At 40.1% G+C, this 22,994-nt stretch overlaps 1 protein-coding gene across 1 annotated transcript in view; it reads right to left on the bottom strand.

The window, feature by feature from the left end:
• HTR4 (5-hydroxytryptamine receptor 4) overlaps positions 1-21,362 on the bottom strand; it is a gene marked incomplete at both ends in the record, with an annotated part of 133,790 nt that extends 112,428 nt beyond the window's left edge. Inside the window, one exon of the mRNA XM_079703275.1 lies at positions 21,337-21,362. Within this exon, the coding sequence (XP_079559401.1) occupies positions 21,337-21,362 (26 nt within the window). The remainder of the gene's footprint in view (positions 1-21,336) is intronic.
• Between the last annotated feature and the right edge of the window lie 1,632 nt (positions 21,363-22,994).

Genomic DNA, 22,994 nt, shown 5'->3' with positions numbered 1-22,994 from the left:
CCCTCTCCCCTTTCTATTTTTTGATATAAAATAAAGGACAAGACTTCACAATGATTAAGAAGCAAACATAGCAATTCCACTCATGTTGCTAGGCAACAAGGGCCACATATGAGCTCAATGAATGGATCCTGAGCATCTGCACGAAGGAGAAATAGGAGCCTGTGAGTGAACCTTGATAACCACAGGAGTTAGTACTTTTTGACACACATGCTCCTGGATTTGCCTAGGAAGGGACAAGGCACACTTATTTTAAACCTTTCTGGCGGTTTATTTTTCCAAGATGTGTTGAAAATTCTCCTCGATGAAAAGTTGGCACAGTATGTTGTAATGATTATCAGCTCAAATGGGGAAATTAGGTAAAAATGGCCTCATTTCTATTTGCCAAGTTCAAGCTTGCATTACCTATAACTCGGGCTATTTCAACAGCCTTCAGCCTGATCTCTGCTTGTTTCCTCCCCATCCACACCAGTTCACCTCACCTAACTGATTAATTACAAGGGCATTTTCTATCTCCTTAGCAGCAACTCCCATCCCCTGTGATCAGCATTTACCCTATTCAGTTGTGGTGAAAAATATAATGCTGTTGACCATAATTAAGTCTGTTTTATTTTGTTCTTATTACAAAGCAATGCATAATCATTAACAAAAAAGCAGAAAAATACAGACACACAAATGAACATCACTATCCATTATCCTATTCACAAGAAACAAGCAATGTAAATATCTTGGTGCATATCACTCTAGATTATTTTCTGTGCATATGCACACAGATTTTTTTTCTTACAGAATTGCATCACCTGTATATGTGAAGTCATAACATGTCTTATAAACTCAACTATAGCCAACATAGTATTTAATGGCTTCTATACTATGCCATAATTATTTAAGCATTGCCATAAAACTTGGGATAATTAACAGAATAAATGACCAGTTACAGATAATTTTACTAATCTTATTGCATCTTCCTGTTCATCTCCTGAACATAACCACAGCTAGCTTTATTAATTCCCCAGTCACACATCATTATTTCCTTTCCATTTCTATTAGCATGAACCTAGTACAAGTCTCTTACCTGGCTTCTTACAGTAATGTAAGAAGTCTTACACGTCAGAAACCCCAACTCAAAGTGACTGAAGCAAAAGTAAATGTATAGCTGTATGGTTGAAAGTTTCATTAGCAGGGGCTAGCTGAATGCACAGTGGGATCCATGGACTCAAATAAGGTCACTGGGACAAGGCCTCACTCCCTCTACCTCCCAGCAATTCCCTCTTCTGTAATGGCTTAATTCTTGGGAAGGCTTTCCCCTAATAGTGACCAGATGGCTGGTCAACATCTCTAGGCTTCTATGTTCTCAGGAATTCCAGAGGAAAAAGCATTCCTCTGATTTAATCCTAGGAGTCAATATGATGACCAACCACTGTGGCCAGAGGCCAGGCGCTCTGACGGGGGCCAGGCCTAGAGGACATGCTCACTCTGGAGTCTGGGGACAAAGTCTACCATACCCAATAAACACAAAAGCCCAAGCGTCAAGGAGGGGTCATTCCCTAAAGCAAAATCAGGGAGCTGTTACCAGGGAAAGGGGGAACAGATACTGGGCAGTCAAGAACAGTACCTATTCACTACCATTATCCTCTGTGCTCCGTTTGCTCCTTCAGATCCGCTCGCCACCCTTCTCCACCTGGGCTCTGTGCAGGGATCATAGCAATCAGCTCCCTTTCCTCTGGTTTCTGGTTGGGTTTAGTCAACAGGAGGCATCAACAGGAGAGTCAGGTCAGAGAATATCTCCATCTCCCTCCTTGCTGGTCCACCAGTTGGCAGTAGCTGTATCCCTGTACTGAAGACCACACTCCTCGTGGATAAACTTCTAGAACCAACTACAGATCCTCTTTCAGTTCTGTTAATAATTCTCTCCCTTTGCTCCTCAGACACAGGGGTGGTAACAGATCCCTGCTGTGTGAGCCGGAGGGTACTCCACCACCCCTTGTTCTCTTAACCTTGCACACACCTTTACCCCATTCATATTCTCTTTCCAGGGGACCTTGCCAGGTGCAGCCTCCTATCAGGTTGCTCAGCTTATCAGTGCTCCTTCAGATCAACCACAAATCTGGTTAACCATTAAAATCCTCATTCAAGAAATAAACGGGAACGCTGAAAGTTCAAGGCTAAGGGCTACAGTCAGTTTAATACAAGTTACCTGTCACTGTTATCTGAGCTTTGGCAACCACAGAAATCACTGAAGATTGTAACACATACTAGTGATTCCAACTGCTTTCATATTCATTTGATTTAGTAGTGTGTATCTGGAATATACCTTGTGAAGGTTATACTCTAATGCAGTTGCTCTAGCTTCCCTAGAAAAAACTGAAAGAAGGAAGGAAGGGAGGGAGGGAATTTGAAGAAAAAAAGAACATAGTGATAAAGAGTTTGACTTTGGAGTCAGTAAACCAGGAAGCTCACCCCAGCTTTGCCTATAACTCATTGTAGGTGGACTTAGGACCACTGGGTCTTTCACTGGGTCTCATTGTCCTGATCTGTCAAATACTGGGATTTTAATAATATGTTTAGTCCTAATGAACTACAATTAATGATGCCTGCAAAACAAATGCACTTACAAACACGGCCAGTTCAAAGAAAATAAAGATATTTTACTAAGTTGGATAAAAATGCCTCTCGACCAAGAAAGTAAATTCTTTTTGAAAACTAGTCAATCATTTAAGTTAATAATGGAATGGGGTCTTCCCTGGTGGCGCAGTGGTTGAGAGTCCGCCTGCCGATGCAGGGGACACGGGTTCGTGCCCTGGTCCGGGAAGATCCCACATGCCATGGAGCGGCTAGGCCCGTGAGCCATGGCCACTGAGCCTGCGTGTCTGGAGCCTGTGCTCCGCAACGGGAGAGACCACAACAGTGAGAGACCCGCGTACCGTGAAAAAAAAAAAAAAAGGAATGGAAACCTAAGGCACTGACCTCAATTCAAAACAAAATTGGTTTTGTTCGGCTTCTTGCCTCAGACCAAATTTTATGTAGAGACAACATGGGCTATCAATAGGGATCTGTAGTGAAGCCCAAGAAAAGCACTACTGAAGCCAGCAGGAGCCCACACAGCCTGGCCATGGATGCAATGCAAGATTAGAAATACAGCTAAAAGTCTGCAGAGGAGGGAGTCCCTGCACTACTTTGTGTAGGTTGCCTGGTCCAGCCAAGACTGTGGAAGCTGTAGGAGGAAGATCAAAAAAAGGCCAAAGCAGGAAATGAGCTGTAACTTGACAGAGTCACAAAATACAACAGAAAAACATGAAACATTATCAGTTGCAAAGAAGGAGCTTGGAAAATGTAGCCTGTTTATTCAGAAATGAGGCAGTTGATATTATTAAAAAGGATTAAAAATAGCTTTTAAGCTCTGAGGTATTTCATGCTAAAAATATCCATTATAAAGAGCTAGGTACTAAGTGTCCATCGAAAGATGAATGGATAAAGAAGATGTGGCACATATATACAATGGAATATTACTCAGCCATAAAAAGATATGAAATTGAACTATTTGTAGGGAGGTGGATGGACCTAGAGACTGTCATACAGAGTGAAGTAAGTCAGAAAGAGAAAAACAAATATCGTATGCTAACACATATATATGGAACCTAAAAAAAAATAAAAAGGTTCTGAAGAACCTAGGGACAGGACAGGAATAAAGACACAGATGCAGAGAATGGACTTGAGGACACGGGGAGGGGGAAGGGTAAGCTGGAACGAAGTGAGAGAGTGGCATGGACAGATATACACTACCAAATGTAAAATAGATAGCTAGTGGGAAGCAGCTGCATAACACAGGGAGATCAGTGCTTTGTGACCACCTAGAGGGGTGGCATAGGGAGGGTGGGAGGGAGACGCAAGAGGGAGGGGATATGGGGATATATGTGTACGTATAGCTGATTCACTGTTATACAGCAGAAACTAACACACCATTGTAAAGCAATTATACTCCAGTAAAGATGTTAAAAAAGAAAAAAAAAGAAAGAAAACCACATTGAGACTCAACAGCTGTTGTACCCACACCACAACTCATACCCACTCAGGAATATACACTTACTCAGAAGAACAGTCACCATCACCTCCTCACATGTACAACCACTTACCATATATGTATACAGTCATATTCGTATATGTCAGAATAATATCCATAAATAGGTAAGGAATATTAGCAGCATCATTAGTTACAGTGAGATTTACATTTCTACTGTCAACTGCAATCATTTGTTTGAATGAGGGAGAGTCATTAATGTTTGTTAACAAGAAGAGATGCTTTGAAATTCAAAAGAAGTGTTTGAACTTTGTGTCTCCCATTTTCTAACAAGAAGCCAGTTCACTGAGAGGTATTTCTAGCATAAGTCTTCTACCTGTTAACAAGAGTTCCTGCTGCTCATACATAACTGAGCATGAAAACCAAGCTTGTATCTTGGAATGAAAAACTCTAGTGTGATTCACCAACCAGCACAATTGGATCCAGCTCTCTTAGTCGTCTTCTCTGGACTTTTGCTCTCTCTGAATCCTAAGAGCCACCTGATCCTTACAGCCTTGTCAATTTCACTGGAACCTATCACCTGGCATACCTATCTCTCAGTACATGCCAACTACATCAAACTCCTGATCTAAACTCTGTCTGGTCCACCATGGTGATACAATAATTTTACATAATGATACAATTATACAAAAATTTGCAAAATGATACACTCTTACGTCAGTGAACAAAGGATTTCCTTCACAACTCAACCTCAAAGATCTCTGAGGTTAGTCTCCTCTAAGCAAGGATTTTGGCCCCTGTATTGAACATCTGCAATTTTAAGCTGTCAAGCATGCATCCCCTCTTCATTTGGTAAAAGAATTCCATTTTCCTTAGGGGAACCATCTTGCGGTTTGGGTGGGACTGAGCCTATTCTACCCCATCTCATCTCCAGGGACAGCACAGAATCTAGGCCTTGCCAATTGCCATATTTAATTCCCCTAGACATTTCAATAGAAATATAATGCAAACCACAATGGTTTAGAGATGGTTACATGGATGTAAATGGATCCAATGGACTTAATTGTGGGACTCTGTTAGGAAGGAAGACCTTTGTATTATCCATATTAGAAGCTGATAGGTTGTAAGCCTGGAACTTCAAGGCATTGCTACATTGAAAGGCCCTGCTTTAAGAGGATGGCAGAGGAGAGAGAGAGAGAGAGAGAGAGAGAGAGAGACCAATTCCAAGGATCTTGTTTGAGACCCTGGTCCAGCAAGTTGCACTCCTGAACTTCTCAGTTTGGTGAGCTAATGAATTCTCATTGTTGCTTAAGCTACTTTGAATTGGCCTGAAACTGGAAGAATTCTGACTAACAGCACTCTTCAAATATTTAGCCACTACATGGATAATCTATATTTTCCTGTATTTCAAAGGCAACTTCTCATGAAGTCTCCCCTGTTGATGTAAGTTCACCCTGAATTTTCCCTTTATTTTGTCCTTTTCAACAAATGGTCTGTAGGGCACATTTTCTTGATTAGAACCTGCCTTGGAGATCTGGTCCATCCATAATCAAGAGAATTCAAAGGTCACTTCAATATTTCATGCTGAGTTACTGACAATCCTCGACATCAAGTCACCCTTACTGCTCATTTGGGTTACATCCCAGCTCTGGGCTCTTGGTTTCAGTATGGAGCCTGAGACCCAGCTGCCAATTTGCATTCCAGCTTTGACTGGTATCCAAATGCACCCCTATGTTTCTGACTTCCTCTTGTAATAACCCCCACACTCCAGTCACTTCAGCTTCAGAGGTCTCCCTCACCATTCCTCCCACTGGTCCCTAGTACATCTTGAGAAGCTTCCTTAAGGACAATGATCTATATGATTTAAAATGGTCAACTTCCAGATTCCCCACTGCTGGGTAAGAATATTACCACTTGCTGGGTTTGCCTGATGCCAGCTGCTTGTTATAATATCACTTCATAGACTAATCATTCCATCGTGTACCTGTTATGTTTCTTTGTAAACAAACCTATCCTGATGGATAATTTGTCTTTAGGTCTCCGCCACTTCTCACCAGACTTCAGTTAACACTTCCACATATCCCAACCTAGAACAAATACCTAGTTACATCATGCCTCTCTACTTACATTTTAGCACCATATAACACCACTGTTACCATGCTGATATACTTATGATACTGTTGTGTGTACTTACTGCCCCATGTATAGTAAAAACAACACTGGACTCAGAATCAAAACACCTGGATTCTAATCTTGGTTCTGTCATATACAAGTGGTGTGACCTTAAGCACAAAAAATCTTTTTCATAACCTGTCAAATTTTCATTTCCTTTATCTGTAAGTTAGGTTAATAATACTTGCCCTATTTTGCTGGATGTTGTGAGAATTAGGTAACAATGGACGTGGACAGAACATGGAAGCATCCTAAATGTCCACCGACAGAGGAATGGATATACGTGTGGTACATATATACAATGGAATATTACTCAGCCATAAAAAAGAGTGAAATAATGCCATTTGCAGCAACATGAATGGACCTAGAGATGGTCATACTGAGTGAAGTTAGTCAGACAGAAGTTAGACAGAGAAAGATGAATATCATATGATATCACTTATATGTAGAATCTAAAAAAAAATGGTACAAATGAACTTATTTACAAAACAGAAATAGAGTCACAGATGTAGAAAACAAACTTATGGCTACCAAGGGGAAAGGGGGAGGGGGGGATAAATTGGGAAATTGGGATTGACACATACACACTACTGTATACAAAATAGAGAACTAGGGACTTCCCTGGTGATCCAGTGGTTAAGACTCTGCACTTCCACTGCAGGGAGCATGGGTTCAATCCCTGGTCAGGGAACTAAGATCCCGCAAGCCATGTGGTGCGGCCAAAAAAAAAAGATAACTAATAAGCACAAGGAACTCTACTCTGACCTATATGGGCAGAGAATCTAAAAAAGAGTAGATATATGTATACATATAACTGATTCACTTTGCTGTACAGCAGAAACTAACACAACACTGTAAATCAACTACACTCCAATAAAAATTTTTAAATAAATAAATAAATAAATAAAATAAAGCACACTGTAAACTCTGAAATACCTTGTAAATAAACTATTAATATGAGGTCTTATCACTAGCCAGAACTGTTATCTCATACTTCTTTTCAACCACAAACACCCATACATATTGTAGATAGTTGGTGAACACTTGTCAAGTTTGTATGCAAGTATTCCTAAAAATCCATTTGTAAAACAAAAGAAAAATGTTTGACAATGAACTAAGTAAGGGGTTAGGGGAGATAAAAATATTGAGAAAAAAGAAGAGGATGAAAACGATGGGTTGTAAATGAGAGTAGAAGTGCCAAGCAGAGTGGAAATGCAAGAGAAAAAGAGAACTAGGGGAGACAGGGAGAGAGGGATGCAAGGTGACATGCCAGGAACACAATGTAGAAGAGGAAGAGGACGAGAGGAAAAGACAGCAGGGAACAGGAAAAGGTGACAGAAGAGAAAAGGCATCAGTCATTCTTAAACTAGAGTTATCTGCTTGGGAAACCCAGGGACTCAGATGGAAATGGGCTCCTGGCTTTCAAGTAGATAGGAAAGAACTAGCCCCCTGAAGTTGTCTTAAGGAAAGCCATCCAGCCCAGCGAACCTATTCCCTGGAGGCAGATGCAGATGATGCCTGCTCTGTGGGAAGAGACAGGGACAGCAACTGGACAAACAAAGAAGTAGCATGTTGAACAACAGCACAGAAGATGAGAGAAAGAGTAAAGGTGCAGAGGGCAAACTTAACAGTCTGTAAAATAAAACCTATTGCCAGACCTGACTATTAAAATATTACATAATTTGACAGTCTCACCATGATTGCTTTTCTTCACTGAAATACATAATAATCTGGATTGAATTGATGATTAAGTCTAATTTAACCAATTACCTGGACATACTTAAAAAGAGGAGTGGACTTTTCAAGCAGAAGCAGGTGTCTACTTTCTAGGACACCACAGTGGGAATTCTGATACATGGGAGAGCCTTCAACTCTCTTAAGGTCTCCGAAGGACCATAATTATGCTAACATTCTAGGTCCCCAGCCGATCTCAGTCTCCTCTGAATATGGGAAAAAAAAAAAAACAGAAGTGATACAGCTAATGGATTTCTTATTAGACGTGAGGAAGAATTCCTGGAGAACGAGGCAAAGAGAAACAGAAAGCCTATTGAAAAGGGCATAATCTCCTCTGATCACAGAGCACACAGGCTCCTCTCTCTGGGATGACACAGGCTTTCTTTCTCAGAGTTGGCCACCTGTATTGTTCCCCAGTGACACTGTTGATAAAGCACTTAGCATAGTATTTGGAACAAAGAAAGTATTAGGAACTCAAAGTTGTGGTAGTAAAGACAGTAGAAATAATAGAATTAATAATAATAGTTGAAGTAGTAGCAGAAGTTGTAGAAGTAAATGAGTAATGGTGGTGTGAGAGCTTGGCATAATAATACCAGCATCGGGCTTCCCTGGTGGCGCAGTGGTTGAGAGTCCGCCTGCCGATGCAGGGGATGCGGGTTCGTGCCCCGGTCTGGGAAGATCCCACATGCCGCGGAGCGGCTGGGTCCGTGCGCCATGGCCGCTGAGCCTGCGCATCCAGGAGCCTGTGCTCCGCAATGGGAGAGGCCACAGCAGTGAGAAGCCCGCGTAACGCAAAAAAAAAAAAAAAAAAAAATACCAGCATCAGTAATGCACCACCGTGGTACCGTGGTACAGAGGAAGCTGCAGTACAGGAGTCAGGAGACAGAGCTCAGGAGTCAGACCTCGTAAGTTTAGATCCTTGACTCCACCATGTGTTAGCTGTATGAACTTGGGCAAGTTAATTAATCTTTCTATGTCTCAGTGTTACTACCTATAAAATGCAGATGATAAGATCACCCCCTTCATAGAATTGTTATATGAAGTGAATGAAAACGTAGTGATGAAGGGTTTAGCACAGCACCTACATTATTGAGTGCTCGATACCTGTTAGTGAGACACAGCAGGAATGGTGGTGGCAGCACTGCAAAAGAGTCCATCCCAGGTAAAGGACGCAAAATAAAGGGAGCACCAGCCCTGTCACTAGAGGTCATGCTGCGAATCTGTAAACAGCCCCGCCGGAGAGGCCTTCTCAACTTCAAATAGAGAACAGGTGTTCTTTCCATCCTCCTATCTCCTCTCCAAATCTCATAGCCTCCGAATCCATAACTGCAAGTGAAATTTGGTGTATGGGGGGTGGGAGGAACAGGTGGTGGCTGCTAATATCTACTGGGCACAAACCTGTCTATGACAGGCCTGGAGTGATGATGAGATCTTGTCTAAAGAGTTGTAAAGTGAAATATAAAAGCTTTCTCAATTTTAGTTAAATTCCTCCAACACTATAGTATGTCAGACAGTGTGATAAATACTGGCCACATGAAATCCAGCAGAGGAGGTAGACATATTAAACAAATAACTACAATCAACACTGACAATTACAAACAATTGATAACAGCAATTTGTATACAGAGATCTGGGGAGGTTGGGAAGGCTTGTGGGTCTGTAGAAGATAAGTTTGAATTCAAAGTGTGAATAGGAAGTTGACAAAAGACAGGGGATGGGCATGATTAAACATAAGCTCTAGAAAGATGGCCAGTCATGTGACTGCTAAACGAACTGGAGGTGGGACAGCCATAGTCAAGAAAGGAGTTTGGCGATGACGCCAATCGCTCAGAAAAGAAATGGTGAGGTCTAATGACAGAAATGACAGGAAGAGAAGGAGAGGGTTGCAGAGTCAAGGTTACATAATTCTAAATAAAACAGTCCTAAAATTAAGCTGGTGTAAAAAGGTTACTAGTTATTTTTTTTTCCCACAGAGTAAAACCTCATCAGTTCAGCATAACTTGGATAGCAGCATGTCACAATTAACCAAATATGAATTACAAATTTTTAAAAAATATGACTAACTGCTTAGGGTTTTCTGACTAGATGAGATATTTTAAATACCTTTCAACTTCGCTACTTTTAACTAGCAGCATCAATGTTCCTGCAAACAATTAAAGTGGAGGTTCTTAGAAGCAAAGTTTTTTTCTGAAGTGGATTGAACATTTCTCTCTTCTGCTTTTGTTCCCACAAATGCGCTTCCCAGGTTCCAAAGCTGATCTTTACTCAGAGCCAATTCCTCTTTCACTAGTATAAAAAAGTCATAACCCCAACCTCAGGCTGATTCACCAGAGAACTGGTCCGAGAGGCCTATAAAATCTCTCAACAAGCTAGAAGACTGGTTGGCTGGTACTTCTTCCTGTCAATTAGGAGTGTCAAACTGGATAGCCCATCAGTAACACAACCATAGAAAATAACATGTTTGTAGTTGCAAACAGAAATCTGCCACATTTTTCTGACTCTCAGGATTCTTTGGGGCAACTCAATTTATTTTCAGAACTTCTGTCAGTGATGCAATGATAAAATTCAGTTCAATCCCAGGACAAGCCACCAAAACATTCCCTTTTACAGAGGGAATTCTATCCTATCCTTTACTAAAGTACTACATTGGTTGAAATCCTTAATTATTATAACCTGTCTAAAACTCACAGTAAATCAATGCACTATTTATTTTCCAAATACTTGTGCATTTCTTACATCATAACCCCATGAGTCATAAATAATTTATTTACCATGAAAAATATTAGACTCAATTCCCACAATCACACTGACTAGAAATGAAAGTACAATGGAAATAATTTAGTATTTCCAGACGTACAGGAGGTGGTTTGCTCGTATAAGTTTTCTGAGGTTAGGAATTCAGTAGGGTCATAGTTGTAACTCTTACACACATCCTAACTGTGCAAAACTTCCTTATTACTTGCAAGTTAGAGAATGAAATAACCCCTGAAGTCTCAAGAAGGAAGAAGTTTCACATACAGTCAGTCTCACTGATATTAATATTTAGAGAGCTACATCCATTTTTCCCTTGTCTAGAAGATAATTAGAGCTTTGGGGATCAATTTCTATTCCATTCGATCCATCATGCATCAGATGGGACCAGAATCTTTCCCCAAACATTTCCCCTCTGAGCCCCACACCAATTTAGCCAACTTTCTATTAGATGTTTATCACCAGAATGTCTCACAGTTTCCTCCATCTCCACCAGCTCCGAACTATGCTCTATTTCTTCAGACACGCTACTGCTCCATGGTCACCTTCAAAATGTCTTCCTCTTCTTTCTCATTCAATTGGTCACCTTCTACCATGAATTCTACTTCTTAAATTCCTCTAGAATCTGTCTTCTTCCTCTATCCCTACTCCCTCAATCCTAGTTCCAGTCCTTATCCACCATCCCTTGGACAAGTATAACAGTCGCCTGAGTCCCTGAGCCCATAACTCCGTCATCCACTGTAATTCAGCCTGTACTCAGAGTCATCCTCCCACAATACGTGACATGACTTTTCCCACTTTTGTGCAGACTGGTCACATTTCTGGACCTTCCATATCTAGTTTTCTTCATTTACTATTACCAATATTTTTTGAATGCTGAGAAATTGTCTTTTTTTCATATTTAAAAAGCAACTTCAGAGTTCTAAAATATCTACACATACACTTTTTCTAGAATTCAACTTTTGAGGGTTTGGATTGCAATAATTATACATAATGAGCAATGGTGGCATTTGAGATAAGGTAAGGCTAAAAATGTCAGTTACACTGTTGATAGTGAGACCTTACAATAAATATGCATCTGTATCTGTTATGCAAAGGGCACGATAGTATTGAACATTCAAGGATGAGTATTTTGTATAATACTTTTTGCAAGCACTTAAATTAATAAAGCCATTATAAGTTCAGGAGCAAGTGAGTGGGTGGAGGAGAATGGAAAAAAAAAAGATTATTCTTACAGTTCTTTAGAAATGCAAATAAGAACATTGCCTGAACATCATTACCTGACTGATAAAATGGTAATCGCTTAACAGATACTTACTTAGAAACCTGTTCCAATTCTTTAATTGAAAAAAGTTCTTTAATTCAGTACAACCCTATTTGCTAAATGATAATAAGACAAATTTCCAGGGAAAAAATAGCAGGTACTAAGTGTCATAATATGATCTATAAAATTAGAAATGATTCTTACCACTGTTTTCAAAATTTAAGTGTTAAAATAAAAAGCCTTCAAGGGTGTGGTAGGTAGATCGAACTCCCTGACCAACTGGACGCTGTGGCTATGGAAGGTAATGTAATGGTTCTTTGCAGGCAATAGGATTCATTGTTTCTCTGGTAAACTGGAGAGTGCCCAGCCTCCCCACAGGTGCTTAAGTCAATTTTTAAAAACTGAGACAGGCCAGAAAAACACATGTGCCAGGCCTTTAGTTTGGGAACCCAAGTCTAAAAATATATAGAACAGATACTCTACAACACAGAAATTTTTGCACAAGCAAACTGAAACTTAGGCTCTGACATCAAGCAAACTGGGTGAGAACACTAGCTTCACCTCTTACTAGAAATGTGACTCTGGATGATGGCACTTATCTCAATCAGAAAGGGTAGAAGCCTAAAAACTACATTTTCCATACTTCCTTGCCAGCTAGCTTCTGGTTATGTTCTCCATAGGAGGTTCAGAATGGGAAACTGGACTTTGAGAAGGAAAAAGAACCTTTTTCTCCAATATCTGGAGGTGCCATTAGCAGTGAGAGCAGCAGCAAACGATGATTCCTTAAGCAACAGATATGATGGGAGCAGGGCTTGCAGTGGATCCGTGAAGCTTCATGACCTCTGGTTAACATCCCCTTCTTCTTGCCCTTCCAGGGAGCTTTGTGACCAATGCCCTGCATTAAACCTCCCTTTTCTTGAAATTTATTAAACAGCCTCTATTTTCCCAACTGGACACTGATAAATATAGAAGCAGAAAGAAACAAGTCAGAGGTGTTTTCCTCTAAACAAAGATCATCAATCTAGGGATGCATTGCATATAATGGAGAGCTGTCTTTATTGAATAGAACATAAGACTAAGAGTCAAAGAGACACAGGATTGAACCCTAGATCCTCCAATTCCCAAAGAGGAGTGGATCCACATTCATGGAAGCTGCAGAGTAAAGAGAAAACAGTGCCGAATAGGGCAGAGAAGAGAAGTGGTCTAATCCCAATTATGCCCCTTGTTTCTATCACCTCTGGGAGCCTCAGTTTCCTCAACAGAGAATGGGCACAATCAGGGACAAACAGTCAAAAAAAGTTAACAACTGATTAATAAGGTCAGCCAATTAAATGGACACCAAATTTAAGCAATCAAGAAACTTACAGAGTAGAGTAGTTAATTATCAGTCCTAGGGGTAATAAAGCCAATATTTCATGATTACTGTGAGCACTAAAGACAACACTTACCATTTGTTTGATCCATGTATGTGTGAGACACTATGCTAAGAGTATTACCTACATTATAATCCTTACAAAAAAACCATTTTCAGATGCCAAAACTAAAGGCTCTGAAAATGAAATAATTACTTCAAGGTCATATAGCTAGTAAATGAGAAAGCCAAGACTTGAACCCACATCATTTTGTTTCCCAAAATCCCACTCTTCCAGCTTCCTGTGATGCTGCCAGTTGAAATCACTGTGATATATATAATTCAGAAGCTGTATAGTGTGACATCATGTAGAGCAGTGGTTCCCAACCTTTTTGGCAACAGGGACTGGTTTCACGGAAGACAATTTTCCCACGGAGGTGGGGGTGGGGTGGTAGGTGGGGGGAATGCTTCAGGTGGTAATGTGAGTGATGCGGAGTGGCAGATGAAGCTTCGCTTGCTTGCCCTGTGCCGCCCGGTTCCTAACAGGCCATGGACCGCTACCGGTCCAAGGACCGGGGGTTGGGGACCCCCTGATGTAGAGCACTGCTAGCTTTGTGCCCCAACCAGCGAATTTCACCCATTGCAAGAGACCATTGTTTTAGGAACATAAATGTCACCCTCTCCCTTAAGGTCCCCTGTGACCCCATGAGGAACAGGGGTTTCCACTACAGGGTAAGTTCCAGTTCATAGTCACTATGCTCAGGATCTAATTAGAAGACTAACTGAATAATCACCATTGTATCAATCAAGCAATAAAGTTGAGTATGATTCTCATTTACATTTCTAAAGCAACATAAAAATAACCCCTTTTAAATGGTACCCACTCACTTTCTCCATATATGCTAATACATGTCACAATTTCAAAGTCTGAAGAGAGATTTCCTGCAAAACGTTTCACTGACTTAAAGTTGCACATGTTCACAGTTGCAACTGCCAGGTTACAAACATGAATTAACTCTGCTTCCAAATCAATTACATATTGATAAGTCTTTAGGGCTGACAACTTGCACACATTGATTTTAAACTCTAGGAGTTATTTCAAGGCTTTAGAATATTTAGCATTAAAAATTCCAACTTCATCCTGAGGGGCTTCCCTGGTGGCGCAGTGGTTGAGAGTCCGCCTGCCAATGCAGGGGACACGGGTTCGTGCCCCGGTCCGGGAGGATCCCACATGCCGCGGAGCGGCTGGGCCCGTGAGCCATGGCCGCTGAGCCTGCGCGTCCGGAGCCTGTGCTCCGCAACGGGAGGGGGCACAACAGTGAGACATCCGTGTACCGCAAAAAAAAAAAAAAAAAAAAATTCCAACTTTATCCTGAGACTTTAGTGAGATATAAGTATTGTCACCAGTACTAATAATCAAACCAGAAATCAACTCCCTTATTTTAAAAATTGTTCTTTTTTCTCTTTGCTAAAATTGGATCATTTCAATTAATTCTCGTAGTTACATTGATTTACACTTAATTTTATTTCTTGATTTGAAGTAATGAATTGCAAATTAGTGCCATGACAGAATTAAAGCAACTGGGTAATTACAGTTGACCTTTGAACAACTCGGGGGTTAAGGGCACAAACCCTCCGAGCAGCTGAAAAATCTGTGTATAACTTATACTTGGCCCTCAGTACCCATTAGTTCCACATCCATGGATTCAACCAATCTCCGACCATGCAGTACTGTAGCATTTACTTTTGAAAAAAATCTGCATGTAAGTGGACCCAAGCAGTTCAAACCCATGTTATTCAACGGTCAACTGTAACTCGAAGCCAGATACTCTTCTTTGTTATGGCTTTTAATTAATGTTGTGATGTGTGTACAGTGGGTGGTTGTATTTACATCGTGTATGTATTTTATATTTTAGAGTATTCAGCTTTTGGCATTTATTCAGATTTTTTGTGCTTTATACAAAAGCTTGCCATCTTGATCTTCTGTTCAGTGACGTTTAGTGGCTCCCCAGCACATGGCATCAAGCCCTACCAAAGAAGGAAGAAAGATTCTCCCTTGGAAAAAAGGTTTCTTCTTGGATTCCTTTCTCCCTCTCTTTCTTCCTTCTTTCCTGCATTCCTTAAAGTGTCTTACAAAAATAAACAATATAAGATGTAGTTAAGAAAGCAAAAAAAGGAAGATGAAGTGACAAAAAGGGCTGGAAAAATAAAATAAGGGCATGTTAGAGCCATAGTAAGTGCCTGGAGATCTTCCATAGTTACCAGTGGTAGTTATAAATTTGGTTCTGACTTTGCTAGAAACCGTAGCAAAAGGAGGGAAATGCTACCATTTATATGATTAATCATTCCTATATGATGCTTTTTTGGTTGCTAATGAGAAACATTAATGAGAAAGCACAACCGTTTTTCTGTAGAGGAGAAGCGGTATTAAACCAAGGTATTTTGACTAAAGAGAGGCAGTGCAGCAGCAAAGTGTACTGGGGCAGGGCGATGGGTCAAGGCTAGGAAGAAGCCACAGCTAAAAAGAATCAAGATTAAAAAATAAACTTTCTCTCCACTCAAAGTCTGAGGTCTTTATCTTGAGAAATCTTCAAAGAGCAACTGTGTGTATATTTGGACTTTTCCTCCCCTTACGTCTTCTGCCTGAACCCTGTACTTTCTGGAACTAGAAATTGATAGAAAAAAAAAATTCTTAGAAAGCAGAAACTGTTTAAAGTGTAATAAACAGCAGGAAGAAAAGAATGGAGACCTGGGTGGCCTTTAGGGATCACACTTGAGCTGAGGAAAACCACATGTCAGTGGGAAGAATCTGGTAAAACAGAAGGCATGGGTTATCTCTGAAGTCAGGCAGTAAGTGTTTCAGGGCTGCATTAAGCAGCCTCAGGGGCTTAGGGATAGCACTGGGGTAAGGCACCACCAGGCTCGCTGCCCAAACACAGGCCAATGATATCCTCAAAGAGTATCTGCTACAAAATCACTGAAGCCACTGTTTCCATTTTCCTTTCTTCAACCCTTCAAAAAGAATGCAGCTGTCTCCTCTAGAGCCCCAACAAGAAGCAAACAGACCAAAAACTGACATCAGGTGGGTGTCAGACTGCCTGGAAAGGGGTGACTGCTAAGTTTGTGAGACACTACAGTATTTACCAAGGGACAGGACTCATCAGGAACTTGCCGCTCCAACCAGGGCCTGATTCACTCCTGGCTTTTCATCCTGAGTCAATCCATCCTATATCGACCGTTCTCTGTAGTGAAAGCTCTTAAGGGAAAAAATGCTTGTAATGCTTCTCCTATTACTAAAATCCAAACCTAGCATTTCTTTTTTTTTTTTTTTTTTTTTAGTCCTCCCTTATAGTTATAGTTCACAGAGAACACAGCTCATTGTATAGCCCACTATTTGGGTTCTTTTGTCATTGTATTAAATGCTATTTGTGCAACTGTCTTCTAGCTTGAGATCCTTAAGAACAGGCACTTATGTTAACTCTTCCTCGCACATCGTTTAGGTGCTTAACTAATTATATCAAACTAATGAAGGAACCCTCACATATTTTTATTTACCAATGGAGCAGCATTATTGAAATACCATAAATAAATCCAACCACTACAAAATGAATGGAGCTGGACATTAACATATTTTGGCTACCAAGCCTCAATTTTCCCTTCCTAAAAAGCACCAATTACTTTGGAGGATTTAACTTTCCTCCACTGCATGTCATCTTGACTGATACCCGCCTCCCATTATGAAATGGACAACAAGTGGTCACATGACTTAGCTTGGTCAATCAGATGTCTGACTGACTCTTGAGAGGCATACAGAAAGAGGAAATGGCTGGACATTATCCATGATGCAGAAATGTACTGACCACTTCTTCCCATGGTTGGCCACTGTTCCACTTCCTAGCTCTACTAGAATTCTCAAAGTTCTTGTTTATTTGCAAACCTGGTCCCCCAGAATTTTCACCTTAATTCTTTGAACATATACATTGTAGCTTCCCAAAAATTACCTTTGAATATGTTAGCAAGTTAGTTTCTTTCTTTCTTTTTTATAAATTTATTTATTTATTTATGGCTGGGTTGGGTCTTCGTTGCTGTGTCCGGGCTTTCTCTAGGTGCAGTGAGCAGGAGCTACTCTTCATTGTGGTGCACGGGCTTCTCATTGCAGTGGCCTCTCTTGTTGTGGAGCACGGGCTCTAGGTGCACAGGCTTCAGTAGTTGTGCCATGCAGGCTAAGTAGTTGTGGCTCGCGGGCTCTAGAGCACAGGCTCAGTAGTTGTGGTGCACAGGCTTAGCTGCTCTGTGACATGTGGGATCTTCCCAGACCAGGGCTTGAACCCATATCCCCTGCATTGGCTGGCGGATTCTTAACCACTGTGCCACCAGGGAAGCCCGGCAAGTTAGTTTCTGATGTTTATAGTCAATAACACTGGTAGATATATAATAGCAAGGATCATGGTGAAATAGCAAACTCAATTAAATGAAACCAAACAAACCAAAAATTAAGTAACCAGTAGGGCCTGACAAAATACTTAAATGCTAGACATTTTATTTAGCCCTAAGTGTCAACTAGGACCTCTCTGTTCCTTGATACCTGGGGAAAATTGGCTGGAGACTCTCAATTCTATAGCCTGTAGAAATCTTTCTCTCAGATTTCTGATTCACACTCATCCTGTGCCTTTGGGGTGTTCATTCTCACACATGCATTCTCTCTTCCGAACTACATTTACCCAGACAGGAATGTCAGGCATCTCACCAATTTACACACGCGCGCACGCACACACACACGCTCATATAAACTATCTGTAGTATAGGAGGCAGTGTGGTTTTATGACCTTGAGCAGTTTACTTAACCTCTTTGTACCTTAGTTACCACACATTGTAAAATGGGGATAATAATGATGTGCCTCAGAGGATCGTTTTAAAAATTAAAAGGATAATACACGTTAAGTTTATAGCTCATGATGACCTCACACATAGTAAACATTCCACACTCCTTTCCTAGCCAAGCTAGAAAATTTTGCTGAAGAACTCGGTGCTGGGAGAGGTCAGCACACACATCATGCATTTTTAAACAAACAAACAAAAAGATGCAACCTAACTCCTCTCAACGTCTTACAGCCACCACGCAGCTAGATGTCCCACCTTCTGCTAAGCAGGATCCAGACTCTCCTTCTTCTCTGAATCTTCTCTTTTCCTACCTTCTCCCTCCTCTGGTCACTCATTTTCCTGTCTTCAGAGAAAGTTTAAAAAATTCCTCTCCTGTGCCAGGGACCCAGACCCTTTGGCTTTCACTCTATACGGGCACTTTACCAAGTGAAGACATTTCCTTACCAAAAAAAAATTTCTGGTTCCTATTCTTCAAATGATAAAATTTACTCTATCTAGTTATACTTAGAACATGGGTTTCTGGACCGTAGTTATCTGCATAGTACCCTTGTGATTTTTTTCACATTCATTTATTAATGAATATTTTTAAAGTACATATTATTTTTCTTTTTTTCCAGCATTATGGAGATATAATTGACTTACAGCACTGTATAAGTTTAAGGTGTACAGCATAATGATCTGACTTACATATATCATGAAATGAGTACCACAGTATGTTTAGTGAACATCCATGATCTCATACAGATACATAATTAAAGAAATAGAAAAAAAAGACTTTTTCTTGTGATGAGAGCTCTTAGGATTTACTCTCTTAACTAGGATGAAGTCAGGTAAAAGATGCAAACGCCTAGGTACAACATGATAAACATAATTAACACTGCTGTATAGGGACTTCCCTGGTGGCACAGTGGTTAAGAATCCGCCTGCCAATGCAGGGGACATGGGTTCGAGCCCTGGTCTGGGAAGATCCCACATGCCACAGAGCGGCTAAGCCTGTGCACCACAACTGCTGAGCATGCACTCTAGGACCCACATGCTGCAACTACTGAGCCTACAGGCTGCAACTACTGAGCCTACATGCTGCAACTACTGAAGCCCGCGCACCTAGAGCCCATGCTTCGCAACAAGAGAAGCCACCACAATGAGAAGCCCACGCACTGCAACAAAGAGTAGCCCCCACTCGTCACAACTAGAGCAAGCCCGCGTGCAGCAACAAAAACCCAACATGGCCAATAATAATAATAATAATGAAAAAACACTGCTTATAATTTTTTTCTTTAAATAAAACTTACTTTCAAATTTTAAGTAAATGTATTTTAAAAGAAAACTATATTTCACTACCATCAGTGGCAAAATAGTATTATCACCATAAGGTTACCTTAAAATAAATATTTATTTAAAAATAAAACAGACATTCACGTACCACCTAAAATCATCATGCATTACTATTGATCCATGCCTCACAATTTGGTAAATAAAGGTCCTTTACTATGGACACCCAGAGGGTGGGCTGAGAAGGAAATGGCTGGAAAGTCTGTGGCACTTGCATGTTACTAATATTGTGGGTAGAGATGGGGAGTAGGTGAGGATGAGCATATGTTGATGGGATAAGGTTAGAAATCAGACAGAGAGGATGGTCCAGAGACAAGATTCAGAGGGGTGATATCATCTTGTATCCTGCATTGCAGATCTACAGCACCCAGGAGAATGGCTAATGTTCATTTAATTGAATTGTATTCTGCTATTAGAATCCAATGCTGCTATAAATAAATGTTGAAAAGCTGGAAATGTTAGGGATCATACTATCTGAATCATCCAAAAAGAAGTACTGATTTTAACCAACTTAAATACAATGTCTGAAACTTAAAATAATTTGATAAACTTATCACCATTGACACTGCTCACTTTGGCCTTTTAATTAATAAAGATAAAATGGAGACTCTCTAGATTCCACTATGCTTTCTCTGTGCAAATAATGCCACAAATTTTCAGAGGAAAATTAAGTATGTGGTACTAGCCTAAAAATCTCTGTTAAAGTCCTAAGACTGCATCAAGTCAGTGTGTTTGGTAAATATCAAAGTCCACGATGCTTCCATTGGGAGTGTAAAATGTTTTACTGCTGAATATAGAGTCTCTGTGCATACCTAAGTGTACTAGAACATCACCCTATTTGAAATATATGTAGCACAATTACTGGCTGATCAATAACTCTTCATTAAATACCCACCATGTGCCAGGGATTATTCAAGAGACATATTCTACCCTTAAGGAACCCCTGCACTGGGGTGATAGTACATCTTTGCAGCTCCAGTCACATTACACTAGAGTTTCTGTGAGTTTCTGTCAAGATATTTGACAGCTTCATTTTGTCACAGCGTTCTCCTACATCAAACACAGAGGCATAGTGCCCCTGATCTATACCTGAAATGTGCTTTCCTACAGATCTCAAATGAAAGAAAAACTGCTCCTGTGATTGCACCAAGAATGTATTTTTTGAGCATGTCTTCCAGCTATTGATATCGATGATATCTTCAGCCTCAAATGCCAATTCATAACATTTAAGCCTTATTGAATACAATTTTCTCCACAATATTTGGTTGTACCAAATAAAATGCAGCAAGCCTTTAAAGAAAAAAAAATCCCTAGAAGCCATCCTATTATTTGATCTCCAAGGGTTGCAGGAAATTACAGAAAAACAAAACAAAAATCATTTAGCTTTATGTAACTATACCATGCAACCATCATGTCACATAATCTAATGACCTGGTTGATAAAAGAACTGGCAAACTAGCACAAAAAGCTATTTAAACGTATATCTAAAGTTTAGATGTACAGATAAATATTCTTAAGCTATTTTTATTCCCATTTAAATACATCTTCTTTCTTCCTATTACAGAGATGAATATCTATTTTCATGGAGGAGCATCTCCCGTAATGCAGACTTTTAGTATAGGCATCTGGAATCATTTACAGCCATATTATATTTATCATTTAAGCAGAAATGAAAAAACATTAATAATCAAACAGTACCACACTCACAATTATATATGAAATATTGAAGAAAATCCACACCTATTAGCTTTGTAACTCGACTACAACAGACTTTTCAGAGATCTTAGAGTTCAAATGACCACAATTTACAGCACAATATACAGAAATGTAACATACCTCACATTAGCATCAAGTTCATCCATTACAGGAAATAGGCATGGGTGAGTTGGATTTCAGTGTGCACAGGGTACTATAATGGGGAAATAAAAAAGAGATTAGACAAGAAAGTAATGTAGGAAAATAAAAGTCGTGAAGTGAAAAAATGCCAAATAATCATTGCTTCTTAATAATTAGGACTTTTGTAGTGTGTCGGTAAAGTATTTAATAAACAATACTACAGCAAAAAGCTATTGGCATACTGAGGTATGGCACAGCTGAGTATTGCAAAAAGTTTCTTTACATTTGACTAATCTCTTAGAGATTAAAACGTAAAGGTATTTCTTTTTACTCCATGTTTAATCTGTTTGTTATTTTTTGCTCTTCCCAGATACATAGCTTGTTTATGTGATCTGCATTAGGACGCCAGTTGGTGAAAACAGGTAACTACATGTTATGATTAAAATAGTACACTGCCTAAAATGGTCAGCCATCTTGTTTCCTATGAGGATTTTTCAGGTTATTTTTTTAAAAAACCCTTTTTGAGGGTGGAAAAATCTTGAGAATCTAGTAAACGCTTGAGAACCCTCTTCCTAGAAAAAAAAAAAAAAGATGTGCATGTACATACATACACACTTTCTGGGGAGCCCATAATTCCTTGAGGCCCCTCCACGAACCCCAGGCTAAGAACTCACAATTGAAGAGGAGTCAACTTTCAAACTACTGTAAGTTCCTCTAGCATAGACCCTCATAAGACCTTACACCCTTTAATGGATGGACACTCACTGATCTCCACCAAGTCAGCTCTCTGAACTGGCTGTGTAGTTTCAGTTTTCAGAAGAATTCTCATATTTTTCACCACATTTGTTCTAAAACATGGTGAATCAGAGAATGTAGGGGTGGAGCTCAGTCTGTTTCTTTTGGGGTTACCCTAAGCAAAACCCTTTCTCCTTCTAACTTCATCCTCTAATTCTCAATAAACAGAAGGGATTGGAAGAGATGATCTCTGGGTTTACTTCTAGCTCTGATATTCTATAATTCCATCTGCTGGTTTTCCAATAAAATTTTACAGGGAAGAAACTGTAAATCTGTTTATCTACATAACAAAACCATGAAACTCAGCCTGGGCCCTTGGATTCCTTGGTCAGGGTGAACCAAACAAATATGCCTGGCAGCCAGGAAAAGAATGGCAGGCCACCAGAGCTGGAAAGGACATGGATCTCTCTGTGTTTTTCAAAGTTTATTCTTTAAAGCCTCTAAGATTAACATGGGCTCCCACGGGCATTTCTGGGTTTGTGACAGGTATGAGGAAGGCTCAGCCTACAGGACTCAATCCCCTACTCTGACCTCAAGCAAAGCACTTCTGTCTACTTCTATCTCTTTTACATTTTGGATCTGGAATAATCTTTTATTTGAAGTACGTAAGTACAAAGCCCTAACTACTGAAGCGGCAGGGTTCCATCCTTTGTACTCCTCTATCTAAAATCATTCCTGAAGTGAGATGATGTGTGTGCACATCTGTTTTTTATCTAGGCAGATGATGATCAAGAGTTTACTAGATTCTCAAAGGGATATGATTACCCACTCTCAAAAACGGTTAAAAAAAAACCTGCAAATACTCATACTGTTTGAATCATAACAATACAGTTACCTATTTTCACTAGCTAGTGTCCTAATGC

The sequence above is a fragment of the Hyperoodon ampullatus genome (assembly GCF_949752795.1).
Source record: "Hyperoodon ampullatus genome assembly, chromosome: 4".
In the NCBI taxonomy this organism is placed as follows: Eukaryota; Metazoa; Chordata; class Mammalia; order Artiodactyla; family Ziphiidae; genus Hyperoodon; species Hyperoodon ampullatus.
This window is presented reverse-complemented; position numbering and strand designations above follow the sequence as displayed.